Genomic DNA, 15,743 nt, shown 5'->3' on the forward strand with positions numbered 1-15,743 from the left:
CCTGGATAAATGAGTCAATTATGTCTACAAAGTCATGAAAAAAAAATAGCTCCATTAAACAGTTATTTTGTAATAAAGAAAAGACCCAGGTATATATTAAAAGGTAAAAACTAACTGTTAAGGGCATTTGGTTCATGGCAATAAACAAAGTCTAAGAAAAATAAACCTGTAGCATGGAATGTTAGAGTGAATATTTTATGCAAAAGGATTTCAGAAGCCTAGAAATACGAATAGTTAAACAGATTCCATGTAAAGTGGCAGCCACAGAGAATTAACTCTGGAAACCAGTTTCTCCAATTTTTCCCACCTTCTTTAACAAAGATATCATTCACTTGTTGTAGAAGTATGTATTCTAGATAGCATGCTGCTGCTGCTGTGTCACTTCAGTCGTGTCCGACTCTGTGCGACCCCAAAGACGGTAGCCCACCAGGCTCCCCCGTCCCTGGGATTCTCTAGGCAAGAACACTGGAGTGGGTTGCCATTTCCTTCTCCAATGTATGAAAGTGAAGAGTGAAAGTGAAGTCGCTCAGTCGTGTCTGACTCTTAGTGACCCCATGGACTGCAGCCTACCAGGCTCCTCTGTCCATGGGATTTTCCAGGCAAGAGTACTGGAGTGGGGTGCCGCTGCCTTCTCCTCTAAATAGCATATCCCTCATTAAAAGTGACCATACCAGGAAAACCTGACGCCATTTGACAGCATAACCTAACCTCACAACTAAGAATTTTAAAAAAATAAAATTCAAGAAATACTTTACAATCCAAAGCAAAATATATTTAGTAAGATACAAAAATATTAGGATCTGTCAATTTCTTTATTCTCTTTTTTAACTTTTAACTATATAAACTGGGAGCTTAGCCGCCATTATGAAGTTAATTCTTCTTATAAGTCAAAACATCTACATTAACAACTCACCTGGCTCTTAGCTGCATTTCCAATGGCTCGTGTTCTTGATCCCAAAGATATACACGCTCTGAACAGGGAAAAAAAAAAAGTGTTCCCAAGGTATTTTTACATTAATGTACTACTACTGTGCTTCTCTTTATACAAAAATGAATTTAAGGATGAATATAATCATGTAGTATTCAAAAAATAGGTTATTGAAATCAGAATTTTACATATTTTTAAACTTTCCTAAGTAATAGAATAGTTGTCAGAATGTTAGAATTTACAAAAGTGTGCTAATAGTTGGCAACACTATATTGGTCCCCAAATTATTTTACTGGTCCCTAAATTATTTTTCAAAATTTTCAGTAAGTCTATGACTTGGATCTAAATCCTGGCTCTGCCACTTAACAGCTGAGTAACCTTGTAGGAATTACCTAACCATTATTTGCCTCAGCTTCCCATCAGGAAGACAGTGTTGATAATAATACCTACTCAGAGAGGTGTGTGAGGATTTAGTGACTGACTATAGGTAAATGATCTCTGGAACCAGAGATCAAATTGCCAACATCTGTTGATCATCGAAAAAGCAAGAGAGTTCCAGAAAAACATCTACTTCTGCTTTATTGACTATGCAAAGCCTTTGACTGTGTGGAAAATTCTTAAAGAGATGGGAATACCAGATTGCCTGACCTGCCTCTTGAGAAACCTGTATGCAAGTCAGGAAGCAACAGTCAGAACTGGACATGGAACAACAGACTGGTTCCAAATAGGAAAAGGAGTTCGTCAAGGCTGTATATTGTCACCCTGCTTATTTAACTTCTATGCAGAGTACATCATAAGAAACCCTGGGCTGGAAGCAGCACAAGCTGGAATCAAGACTGCTGGGAGAAATATCAATAACCTCAGATACGCAGATGACACCACCCTTATGGCAGAAAGTGAAGAGGAACTAAAAAACCTCTTGATGAAAGTGAAAGAGGAGAGTGAAAAAGTTGGCTTAAAGCTCAACATTCAGAAAACTAAGATCATGGCATCCAGTCCCATCACTTCGTGGCAAATAGGTGGGGAAACAGTGAGACACTTTATTTTCTTGGGCTCCAAAATCACTGCAGATGGTGATTGCAGCCATGAAATTAAAAGACACTTGCTCCTTGGAAGAAAAGTTATGCGCAACACAGACAGCATATTAAAAAGCAGAGACATTGTGCTGCCAACAAAGGTCCATCTAGTCAAAGCTATGGTTTTTCCAGTGGTCACGTATGGATGTGAGAGTTAGACTACAAAGAAAACTGAGCGCCGAAGAATTGATGCTTTTGAACTGTGATGTTGGAGAAGACTCTTGAGAGTCCCTTGGACTGCAAAGAGATCCAATCAGTCCATCCTAAAAGGAATCAGTTCTGAATATTCATTGCAAGGACTGATGCTGAAGCTGAAACTCCAATATTTTAGCCACCTGATGTGAAAAACTGACTCATTTGAAGAGACCCTGATTCTGGGAAAGACTGAAGGCAGGAGAAGGAGATGACAGAGGATGAGATGGTTGGGTGGCATCACTGACTCAACAGACATGAGTTTGAGTAAACTCCAGGAGTTGGTGATGGACAGGGAGGCCTGGAGTATTGCAGTCCATGGGGTCGCAAAGAGTTGGACATGACTGAGCAACTGAACTGAACTGATAGGTAAATATGTTGTTTTCATTCCTGCATTTAAATGTATTAATAATTCTGCTTATAAAAGTGTAGAGCACCATTTTTATCAAAAAACCATTTCATGCTGTGATTCAAGAAAATGTTTCCATGGTTTCAATATTAATTACAGATTGTAATTCAGGTGTAATTCATTCAATCAACAAATATTTACAGGCATTGTGTTTATACTAGCTACAATCCAATGTGCTTGGAGAATTTAGTCTATCAAGAAAATTAACATATAAAATTATGAATGATACTAGCAAAAAAAGAGAATAATCACTTGTAGATAATATGGCTTAGGAAAAGCAAGTAGAAGATGTGATTTCTTAATTAAGACTTGAAAGAAAAGAAAGCATTTTAATATGTATCTGGTTTTATGGAAAAGGACATTACCAGTATATAGGTATACCACCTATTCTCAATATAACAGCCTGAGTGATCTTTTAAAGACAAAGTCCTCTGCTAAAAACCCTGCAATGGTGTCCTATTTCCCCAACAGCCAATAAACAGCCATGGTTTGCTTTGTAGCTGCTCTACCCTGTAACTTCAATCTAGGCACAGAAGTCTCCTTGCTATTTCTACAGCAGGGCAAGTACATTTCTGCCTCAGGGCCTTTGTACATGCTATTCTCTCTGGAACACAGGCTTTGAGCTCTCATTTCATGTCTCTGGCTCAAGTATCAGCTTAATAGAAATACCTTTTCTCTCTTACATAAACAACATTCTCGCTCCTCCCCAACACACACATCTTCTGTTTCCTCATTTTTCATAAATGTATCACCATTTGATACAATTTTTTTTTTTACTGACTATATATCCACATTGGGGTGTAAACTCTGTGTGGGTAGATAATATATGTCTCATTGCCTTGATCTGCAGTATCCAGTATGGTAGCCACTAGCTAGTAAAATTTAAACTGACTAAAATTAAAAATCAGTCACATTTCAAGGGCTCAATTTTCGAGTGTTTCAAAGCTACATGTGGCTATTGGATATGCAAAAAACAGAAAGCACATAGAACATATACTGTAGAATAGGAAGTTCTACTGGATAACACTGCTATCTGTACAGTGTCTGGTACATAACCAAGGTACTTACTGAATGAATGGAAAAATGGCTCCGAAGGGTAATGCTCATTTGGAGACTAGGAAGAATGCAACTTTACTAGTTTCATAGCACATTTTGGTAGATCTATCGGGGCCAGATTATATAGTGTCTTAAATGATATATTATAAATGTGAAATATAATTAGGTTTTAAGAGATCATTAAAAGCTTTTGAATAGCAGAAAGAACACGCCATGCTTTAAAATATATGTGTGTGTATGTATATACATATGTGTATATGTATTATATAAACTGAAAAGGAAAGATCCCAGAACAGTGCTTTTCAAGGGCTGAACAAGATACTATTACATTGCAGACACTGGATTCTCAGTAAAGGCAAGCAGTTAAGTTTGTCAATTTAACAGATGAATGCTGAGTAACTACTACATGCCTGGCACTCTGTTGGGTAAGCAGATCTATAATAATGAGGGGCAAAAAGTCAGACATCATAATGGCTCCCCTGGCACTTACATTGCTGTAGACTCACTCCAATGTACAAAGTAAACTAGGCGGTACCCAAATGAGCACACATGGCAATGAAGAGTCGACAATAACAGGAATTGACCTAAAAGAGGAGGATCAGGGATGGCCTACCTGAGAAAATGATGAGATTTGAAAGAAAAGTAAACAATGACAGATTCAACTAGGGGAGTGTTTGGCAGAGGTCATTTACACTATAGGAATGGGAGTAGCACTAGAAGTCATCAATAATCTCTTATCAGGACAGTGGCAGTTGAGATAAAAGGAAAAGAAGTAAGAGATTTTAGGAGCTAAAACTCAAAGGACTTGGTGATGAACTAGATCTTCAGAGTGCAACAGGCAGCCACCAGAAACACACGGCTATTACGCACATGAAATGCAGCTAGTCTATATAAGTAATGTGCGCTAACTGACTATACCACTGGGGCCCCAGTGCAGCTAGTCTGAATCGAGATGTACTTAAAGTATGAAACAATATCTTATTAACTTAAAAACACTGATTACATGCTGAAATAAGATTTTGAATATACTGAGTTAAATCAAGTATATTAAAATTAATTTTGTCTGTATTTTTATTGAAACTATTAGAATATTTTAAATTATGTATGTGGCTCACATATATTATATTTATTTTTACTGAATAGTGCTGGAATAGGTAATAGGGAGAGGTAAGTAACAGGAATAACATACAGGTTTCCAGTTTGCATTGGAGGGTAGATAGTTGTGCCATGCAATAAGACAGAAAATGCTGTAAGAGGGACTGTTTGGGGATGGACCATCACAAGTTCTATTTTGGCTATGTTGAGGTTGAAGTGCCTTTGATACATCCAAGGAGGTATTTATTTAGAACTAAATGTTAAATGTGATGAACTGATACACGATGGAATCGAAGTTACTTTTAATTGTGATCTGGTAAAAATAGGTAAACAGGATATATTAAGAATCAGTGGTTCAGGTGACACCTTCATTTTTCTTGCAAATAATTCCTTGATTCAACATAGTCTCTGCCAGAGTAGACTTTGCATGCCTGATACAGAAATCCATGTAGATGGTTGGCATTCCATTCTAAACTCATCAGAGAAAATACGGACTTGCCATCTCTTGGCCAGCTTTATTTTGGGAGTTGAGACCCATTTTGCTGTCAACTCCATTATCTGGATACCCTTTGAAAAACTTAATTTTTCAGCACAAGGATATCATTACTTTAATGCACAGAAAATCTTAGGTTGATTCCAAGAGTTAAACTTCTGTTAAAACTCTTAGATCCAAGTAAGATTGATTCAACTATCATTTATTGCTGTATTCACTGTATTTGCTGTATTCAGTGCTGTATTCACTGAAATATGTTTTATGCCTATATCTTCTCATGAAGAAAGCCACAGTTATCATTATCAGACATTCTCTTCAGGTTAAAAGCAGACAACTTGTAAAGTTCAAAAATTTAATGTTATAACTTGGAAATACCCAGTTTCAATACAAAGAAAACTCTCCTCACATACTGCATGCGTGCCAAGTTGCTTCAGTCATATCTGACTCCCTGCAACCCCACGAACTGTAGCTCACAAGACTCCTCTGTCCATGGCGTTCTCTAAGCAAGAATAATAAAGTGGGTTGCCATTTCTTTCTCTAGCTAAAGGTCCGTCTCACATACTAAAGGTCTTCAAATTCCCTCAAATTTTTTTTCCCCAAAAGATTCTATAGCACAGCCATTATATAAGTATCTGTCAAGGATTTTCAGAAAAATCAAAGTATAATTTAAATACCTATTCTCTTTCAAAACTTTTACCTAATTTTCAGTAATACCAAGGCAAACAGACATATTATACTATATATTAGGTTGACACAAAAGTTTTTCTAGAAAAGGATATTCAACAGTTTATCCAACTATATATCACAAAATCCAATTACACTTTTTATAGATTATTTCAACTACTATTTAGAAAATCCATTTTATACCTAAAAGGAAAAAAAAAAGAGTTTACAATGCAGCTTAAATCCATTATATTTAGGCTGATGTTGCCATTGTAACAGTAGTCCTAGACTCTCAAAGAATGCCACAAAATTAAACAAATAAGTAGAACTTCTAAATGTTCTGTATAACTTTTAGTAGACGAGGGGCATAAAAATCAAAAGACAGGATGTTACTTAAGAAAGCTATATTTGTATTTTCCCCTAAAATCTAAAATTAACTGTCTTTCTTATAAAGCCAAGCATGGTTAGGTTGGAGAACACACACACTGCCAACAGACCATCAAACTTCTCACCTAAGAGGTCAACACTCTAGATTTGTTTGCTTCTTTGTAAATCTCCACTAAGGAATCAAAACCTCTTGATCTTATCACTGACACTTTTAAAATAGCCCTATTTTTAGAAATTTCCACTTTCCCTTGTCAGTTCCATAAGATCACAATTACTATTTATAGTCTCTGCTATCACTGAGTAGATGCAAAGAAATACAATAGCTGAATTAATAATATAAGAGGACAATCAATTGGTTTAAATAAGGGGTTTGTTCCTTACACAGCCAATTTGGCTCTGAATCAGACTGTCAACCGCTGAGGAACTCCTTTCAACTATAGCTGCCACGATGTCTATAGAGCAGGGTTTCTCAATCTTGGTACTACTGACATTTGGGGCTGATTTTTTGTTGAGGGACCAGGGCAATTTTGTGCACTGTAGGATTTTAGAAGCATCTCTGGCCTCTACCTGCTAGATATTAGCTCTCTTCTGTTCCTTCTCCCAGTGTGACAACTCCAAGTATCTTCAGACATTGTCAGATGCACCCTAGGGTACAAAATCTCCTCCAGCTGAAAACCACTGCATCATTTCCCAAATAGTGTTCTGTACAAAGTAATCCCTTAGTGGTTCAAATAAGCTGAGGAAAACATTCTTTTCTATTTCAATGCCTCTAAACAAATTAAGGATTTGAGACTGTGACAGTAAAGAAAACATGTGATTATTATTTCTCAAACTTAACTATCTGGAAAAAAAAGTAAAGGAATGATTGTTACCATTTCTTTTTTAGTTTGCTACTTAGAAATATTAGACTAGGAAACAGGAACCCACTCCAATATTCTTGCCTGCAGAATCCCATGGACAGAGGAGCTTGGTGGTCTACAGTCCCTGGGGTCTCAAAGAGTCCAACACGACTGAGCAACTAATGCTTAGAAATATACAATTTTTAGACACCTATGATTTAGTAATAATATAAACTTTTCAATCTTTCAATATGGACAATGAATAAAATATTTTAACATATAAAAACAAAAATTCCTTTAGTAGTCTCCAAATGCTTCTAATAAGCATAACTCCCAAATTAAATTTGTTCTTAACTTAAAACCATCAACAGAAATCTGCTGCATGTGTGTGTGTGCTCACGTTATGTCCTACTGTGACCCCACTGATTGTAGCCTTCTGGACATCTCTGTCCATGGGGTTTCCCAGGCAAGAATACTAGAATGGGTTGCCATTTCCTACTCTAGGGGATGTTCCCAACCCAGGGATTGAACCCTCATTTCCTGCATTGGCAGGCAGATTCTATACCACTGTCCCACTTGGAAAGCCCCTACAGAAATCACACACACATTTACATAGCTGATTTAATTTTTATTTAAAAAGCTGATTAGGTACTTTAAATTAGACACACTGTTTAATTATTACAGTATTTTGAAAACTGATTATCTTACTCAAAATTCATCAGTTCAAAGACAAATAACAATGCATAATAATTTTGTCATTTTTATTATGACTGCCTAGAACAAAGATTTGCAAATTACCACTTACCACAAATTTTTGTAAATAAAATTTAATTAGAACATAGCTATGCTCATTAATTTGTATTATAATGACCACACACTAAGTGAAGTGAAAGTCGCTCAGTTGTGTCTGACTCTTTGTGATCTCATGGACTATAGAGTCCATGGAATTCTCCAGGCCAGAATACTGGTGTGGATATCCTTTCCCTTCTCCAGGGGATCCTCCCAATCCAGGGATTGAACCTAGGTCTCCCACATTGCAAACAGATTCTTTACCAGCTGAGCCACAAGGGAAGCCCAAGAATACTGGAGTGGGTACGGGTAGCCTATCCCTTTCTCCAGCAGACCTTCCCGGCCCAGGAATTGAATTGGGGTCTTCTGCACTGCAGGCAGATTCTTTACCAATTGAGCTATCAGGGAAACCTAACCTCATACTAATCACATACTAAAAGGCATGTTAAACATCTTAAACTCAATGTATATTATGTAATTTGTACCTATCATTCCTGCCTTCTAGAATTTTTTCAGAATTTTTCAGCTACAAATTCAAGGCAATGACTAGAGATTCATTTTGTTTTGTGGATAATATTCATACTAAAAGATTTCATAGTACTAGCTTTGGCCATGTTAAAGTGTGGGACGTCTGCCCATCCACTCATTTAGGCACAATTTCATTTAAAAAAAATTTCACTGAATTTTTGTTTGTCAACAGCAAAATACTTTGTAACACACACTAATAGACATGTACAGATAAATGGAATACTGTACATACATTAAGAAGAATGAGGTAGAGTCATATGAGCTAATTTGAGATGTTCACATTATATTTTGAAAAAGCCAACTGCAGAATATATAAATGTAATTCTACTTTTGCTAAAAAAAATCCCAGTTTAATACATATACTCACTATGTATAGAAACACACATATTAAAGTTTAGGAGGTAGCTGGGAAGAGACAGAGGAGATATACTTTATGTAATTCTTCAGTATTTAAAATACTTTAAATTAATGTAATCTCACAGAACATACAAACAAAACCATTTCATATGATACAAAGAATAAATAATTTTAAAAATGTAAAAATTTTCTCCTAACCTGAACTGCTATTACTATTAAAAAGTCCTCCTACCCAGCAAGTCACTGTTAATGTCTGGAGTTTCCCGTTTTCCATGTAGAAAAATTTTTTATTTTCAGTATCTCAAGGTAAGTGATTTCTACTTTTGTGCATTGAACAGGACATCTCACATATCTGAGATGTGGTGTATAAATAATATTTTCCCATATTTTCAGATTATACGTATGTTGATAAGGACAGAAAACCAGAGAACTGTTTAGTCTGCTAAGTTGGATCCTGCAGAATTTTAATAGTAAAACGAATATATACATCTAACAAAAATGTCTTGAAATAAGTTTGATTAAAAGATCCATTTTCTTTATTGTAAATTAAGTTCATAAAAATTCAAAACATTACAGACTATGTATTAAGAGACACTTCTATAATCTACTTCCAAGAAATACCCACTATTAATAGTCTTTCCACACCGCTTTCCTCCATAGTTTTGCACTAACATTTTGTGTACCTACTTTTATATCAATTTCTAAATTGAAACAAGATTTTTATATCTTCTTAAAATAACTTAAAAGCATACTAAAATAACATTTTAAAACAAGATAATATTTCTTAGAAACTAGACAGTAACAGATGACTTTACTGATGCTTCTCTATACAGTAAATGCCCAGACAGATAATTTGTTCCAATACAGCCCATTGCCCAATATATAGATACCATCTGTATGCCAACAGATAATGTAAGGGCACTGGGTTTCTGGGGTCAAAGAAGCCTGAAACTAAATCCATTTCACTGCTATTTCTTGGCCAAGATATTTAATTTTGCTTAAGGCTTCTTAGGAAAAAAGATAGCTAGTATTATCAAACTCATAGAATTGATGTGATACATATGCCAGTGCGAACAATGCTAAGCCCATAGAAATCATCACTAAATATCAATTTAAAATGCAGGGAGCATGTTTTAGCTGTGAGAGTTGGATCATAAAGAAAGCTGAGCACCGAAAATTGATGCTTTTAAACTGTGGCGTTGGAGAAGACTGCTGAGAGTCCTTTGGACAGCAAGGAGATCCAACCAGTCCATCCTAAAGGAGATCAGTCCTGAATATTCATTGGAAGGACTGATGCTAAAGTTCTCTGGCCACCTGATGCTGGGAAAGATTGAAGGCAGGAGGAGAAGGGGACGACAGAGGATGAGATGGTTGGATGTCATCACCGACTCACTGGACATGAGTTTGAGGCAAGCTCCAGGAGTTGGTGATGGACAGAGAAGCCTGGTGTGCTGCAGTCCATGGTGTCGCAAAGAGTCAAGACACAACTGCGTGACTGAACTGATGTTTTATCTGACCACATGCTTTAATCTGATATTGAATGAGGATTTCTGGCTCCAGTTTTCTTTTCCCATGTGTGAAACTAACCACTTTGATATAACTGAGTCTGAGATGGAAATTCCAATCCCTACATCTACACTTAATTGAAGAATATAAACATATTCAAGGCCTGAAAAATGTGCACACTCAGTAATTCTAATTCTAGAAGCTTACTTGAAGGAATTAAGGGTCAAAAATTTAGTTACAAATATAGTTATTGCAGCACTGCTTATAAAAAGAAAATATAAACAACCTGAATACCAATAAGGGATAATAAGGAAATTCAGTGTTTAATTATACAAACACTGAAATTGAGTGCTATGTGCTAAGCCACTTCAGCTGTGTCTGACTCTTTGCAATCCCATGGACTGTAGCCCACTATAGGCCAAAACTTAATTATCTTTTTCATTAAATTGTCCTTGGTTTATACATAGGATTCTCCCATGCATACATAATTATGTATATTAAAGAATGAAATGTGAAAAAGTGTGGATGCTGAAACCAACTAAATCAAACATTTTCTACTTTTTTTCCCACACGATCTTTTTAAAATGTATTTGCATCTTAGCAATGCCTTTGGCATATTACATTGATGTTAGCAAAAGGACACACAAAGAATTTTTTTTTTTTGCAAAGCTAGTTTATATGTATTATTAAATACTGTGGTATATCAGAAAAGTTTCAGGTCCTCCAGTAGTTACGCTTTTTGCAAGATAGGCATTAATGAATAAACATTTAGGAATCAGGAAGGGCTATGTTTTCGCTCAATAACGTAAGCCCCACAAAGTAAACACACACTGTAAGAGCACCAGACTACAATGAAGTACTAGTTCAACAACAAGAAAAGGTATACTCCTGAAACACACGACAGTATACAACTCCAGAAAGAAGGGCAGAGTTGCTGATACAAGCGAGGGATACAATCCTTCCACTTTTAGAACGTTCTACTTTGGTTTAGCCTCATTAAATCTAGATATTAGAAGTGATTCTCTTACATACAAATCAGAAAGATAACCTCAGCCACACAGAATTTGCCAATGTGCTTAAGAAGATTAACAGAGACTTTACAAGACTTAAATGAGCAAGCCTAATTTCTAAAGAACTCTCTTTGAAAGTGTGGCCAGGCTCTTTAAATTTAAAGAGTCATGGAACCACTAATAAGATTTTTGAGCCTAGAAATGCAGTATCTGTTTTACAATTCTGGTTTCTGATCTTTTAGGATAAGGCTTTAAAAAGGTAAGGGGAACATCCATCCGACCTCTCATTTTTTCTCTATAGGCTAAGTTCCTGAAGCCAAAAACTGCCCGCATTAACCTTTACTCTGATGAAAGAGGAGAGTGGAATTTCCTAGTCCTTTTCTGGCAGAAGCCCATATCTGCTGTGACTTAAAACGCTGTAGAGATGAAGTCATCAGTAGTTCACAATTTACGCTTCACTGTCTCATTGTGCATAAAGCCAGAGAAAGATGTAAAAAGAAGCAAGAGTTCTAACAGTACTATGAATATTAACTGACCTATGCTCACGTTTGAGACTGTAAGTATACAGGAATTTCAGCAAAAGAAATATAATGCATATATCTAGAAAAAGGTGGTATAAATCTTCTAGAATATTCTTTAAAAGAAACTAAAGCACAAACTGCTCCAAGTAAACTATCGTCAAAACCTCCTTGACGTAATTTATTCATAAAAGATTAGCAATATAATTATTTAAAGGCTTAGCTTAACACTGATCTTGGACAAGATTAGTCTTATGTTTAAAGTAGTATATTTTGGACCATTCAGAAAGGTCAAATCAACATGTTTGGTTGCTTAACCATAGAAAATAAGACACTGGCAGTTAGTTACCTCATAAAATTACCAGTAACAGGAATCTACAATAAGAAGCTAGTTTTTCATATCCCTGTCTTACTTAATTATATTATTTGCTAACTTCCCAGGCCACAGAAACAATGAAACATGTGGATACATGTTTCCATGACATAATGCCACTCCTTCTATTCTTTCATCAAGTGTTCATAATAGAATCACTTCACAATCATGTTTATACAGGACAGATGCCTCTGACTCTCCAACAATTCATTCTGTAGAAATACCCTTTCGACAGGTTCTAACTCCACTACTTTCCTTTAATGGATGAACATTACCGACACGTGGGCAATGACTCCCATCCCTGATTCTCTCCCTATTAATGCACCACTAACCTACGCCCCTGGAAACCCGTCCGATTACCCCCAATTCTCAAGGACACTGAGGTAAAATCCCTTCTTTTAAAAAACAAACAAAAGAAGCCCTTCTGGGCCAGATGAACCTGCAACTCATATTCTGACATTTGCATTCTAAGCTTTCATTTCTTACTTTTCTGAGAGAAAGCTGTGGCGTTGACAGATGGGCAAAGGAGGAAGGGGAGAAACAATAAAGAATTTTTTTACTGAGCGAGCGCGGATGCCTGCCCTCGGCCAATAATCCCAAACAAGCCAGGCGAGGGGGGAACTAAAGATCTTTTTCTAATGTTCAGAACGTCGTGGTGGTCCCGCACCAATCCTTTTCCTGAAAACTAAAGCAGGGCCGCCGGGGGACCGAGGCGTGGTGGTGGGCGCGCGCGGGGGCTGAGGGGTGGGGAGGCGGTGAGGGGGGGTGCGTGGGTACACAGATGCGCCAACTATCCGAGTTAAGTCCCTTGTCCTTGAAGGAAAAGAAGCTTTGCAGAGCGAGGTAGTCCGACTCCCACCTGGGCCCGCCACCCCGCGGACTGCAATTGATGGGCTGCACCTGTCATCTCAGAGTTCGGCGCATCAGAAGAAACCAGCAGGCGGGACAAATGCGAGGGTCGGGAGGAAACGTTTCCCAGGATTACCACCAGACCGGGCACTTACGGCGTACACCTGTCGCTGTACTCATTGGCGATGGTTTCGATGCCGCCACTCCTCGCTACTGCAATGTAGCAGTTGAGAAAGCCGAGGTCAATGCCGACCACAGACATCCCGCCGCCTAAAGGTAGGGGTGATGGTGCAGAAGCCCTCGGTGCGGGGACCGCGTCCTTTTCTGGGCTGTTGCTCCTGGAACTACGACTCCTACGAGAAGCAAAGGAGAGATGACCCCAAGTCGCTGCGCATTAAATCTAGGGCAGCGCGTCGGGGAACCTTGGAGGAAGGGAAAGCCGCCCGCGCCGCAGCCTTCGCCGCCCAGGTCTCTCTCCACTGCGGTTCGGCAGCCTCCAACCGGCAGTTACTGGGGTCTGCGCCTGCGCGCTCAGCCGCCGGGGCGGCGCGCGAGCTGCCCCTTCGTGCCCGAGGCTGCTCCTGGCCCTGACTTCGGTCTCTTCCGTCAGCGCTCGGGCAACGGCTGCCCGAGGAGCTGCGGGTTCGAGAAAGATCTGGAAAATGGAGGCGGCTAAGCCAGCAGGAGTGGGAGGGAGGAGAAGGGGGAGCGGGGAGGATCAGGCAGGAGAGGAGGAGGGGAAGCGGAGCCGGTTGGCTCGCCACCGCGCGGCTTCAGGGCGCACTGCGGCTGGACGAGGTGCGAGCCCCGGCCCGGCCAGAGGTTTGCCCACGTGTTTGGAAGAACCCCTTTGGGTTGTTTTGGCAACTGGGCATCGGCGTGCTGCAGCCGCAGGGCACTGCCCGGGCCTGCCCGGCGTCGGGCGCGCAGCCTGGCGGTTGCTGGCTCGGCGCCGCCGCCTCGGTCTTTTCCTCCGAGGGGCCCGCCCGCAACACCAGCACCCACCCGACGGCCTCGCCGCCCCGAGGGGCCCATGTGCTGCCAGCCAGCGCGCTTGCAGTCCCGCCGCGCGGCCCCGCCGCCCGCCCGCCGCGCCCAGCTCTGTGAGGTGGCGCCCATTGTGCGGCCGCCGGTGGCCTCGCCTCGCCTCTTCCCCAGGGGCGCGCGGATCCCGAGGGAAAGGGGTCCTATGTTGTGTGAAAGCCGACTGAACAGTTTACCCCAGCCTAACAAGGGCTTGAAACACCAAAAAAAAAAAAAAAAAAAAATGTCAAGAAACAACACGCATGCAACTCTCCCTTGGTATAACTTCCTTCACTTTATCCTAAAAGGAGCAGCCTCCTCCACTAACCCTTACTTACCTCTGAAAACCAGTTTTACAGGACAGTAATATTAAGTGTGTGTGTCCTGTGACACCAGGCAAGCCTGTGCATAGCCGCCACCCTTTGGTCCCCAGAGAAGAAGCCTCCAGTAGTTCAAGTGGCTTTCTTCTTTTGATCAGGATAAGTAGTGGTGTCTGAAATTTAACCAAGTTATAGTTAACACTTACAAAGTTTGGCTGCCCTGTTCCTTTTCATTCAATTCTTCCTGAGTGTTTTCTTCCTTCTTGTTCAGTTCTTTGTGGGTTTCCTGTTCCTTGTCATTTGGTTCTTTGTGGTCCTGTTGGTCGTCGTTCAGTTCTTCGTCGGTTTCCCATTCCTCGTCATTCGGTTCTTCATAGTTCTGTTCCCTGTCATTCAATTCTTCCGGGATTTCCTTTTCTTTCTTGCCCAATTCCTTGTGTGATTCCTGTTGCTTCTTGCTTGATTCTTCATGTGTTTCCTGTTTCCCGTTTGTTGGTATCATGAGAAAGACTTTTTTACGAGGTTTTTTCATAGGCTCATTGTCCTTATTTGTCCACTTCTTAAAAGAACTGAGACTTTTTACCACAATCAGTGCTGCAATAGCAGCAGCAGCAAGGGTGGCTATAGCTCCTGCTGCTGTTGCTATGAGGAACATGAAATCCATTTTCAAGGGCGGTACTGAGGAAACTGTGATGTACTATAATGTTCAGCAATGTTTTGGCTCCGATCTGTCTTCATTAAAGAATTACATCTCTCTTCCATCTCACAAGCACACAGGAAACATGGTAACTCCCGACGACGACGCCATCCTCTGTCCTCTCTGCGGCAGGTGTCACGGCCGCGTCTCCCAGCAGGCAGTGCGTGAGCAGGGCAGGGATTGGGTGCTGCTGCTCGCAATAGAACCCGGGCCCCAGTGCTGCTGGGCGGCCCCTGGCGTGTACCCACTCTCAGTTCCCCTTGTAGCCCCCGTCCTGTTAGGCCTGCCACCATCTATTTATTCTAGAATATCCTGAAATTCTCCTAGGACCATTTAGTTCTCCATTGCTCTCTGTACAACTTGAGAGTGTGAGAATAATTTTCCTATTAAAAAACACTTAAAAGAGCAAAAAAGAAACAACTGGGGTCAGGAGCAAGAGATTACTATTATTATTCTTTATCATTTCTGGGAGGAAATGAGACCACCTCCTGTCTGAAAGCATGACAGGTTTGGTGGGTCACAAGAATTGGGTTGTGGTCCCAGCTTGGTCTAACTTAACTAGTGGTAGGACCTCTGGCAAGTTACTTAACTACCAAGCCCTAGGTTTAAAACTTGTTAAAATGAAGAAGATACAT

At 39.8% G+C, this 15,743-nt stretch overlaps 1 protein-coding gene across 1 annotated transcript in view; it reads right to left on the reverse strand.

The window, feature by feature from the left end:
* Nucleotides 1–15,261, reverse strand: part of HSPA4L (heat shock protein family A (Hsp70) member 4 like) — a 63,676-nt gene extending 48,415 nt beyond the window's left edge. Inside the window, exons 1-3 of the mRNA XM_015475394.3 lie at nucleotides 14,618–15,261; nucleotides 13,224–13,421; nucleotides 914–971 (exon numbers count right to left, since the gene is read on the reverse strand). Coding sequence (XP_015330880.2) covers nucleotides 914–971; nucleotides 13,224–13,421; nucleotides 14,618–15,075 — 714 coding nt within the window. The 5' untranslated portion in view covers nucleotides 15,076–15,261. The remainder of the gene's footprint in view (nucleotides 1–913; nucleotides 972–13,223; nucleotides 13,422–14,617) is intronic.
* Between the last annotated feature and the right edge of the window lie 482 nt (nucleotides 15,262–15,743).

The sequence above is a fragment of the Bos taurus genome, chromosome 17, assembly GCF_002263795.3.
Source record: "Bos taurus isolate L1 Dominette 01449 registration number 42190680 breed Hereford chromosome 17, ARS-UCD2.0, whole genome shotgun sequence".
NCBI lineage: Eukaryota > Metazoa > Chordata > Mammalia > Artiodactyla > Bovidae > Bos > Bos taurus.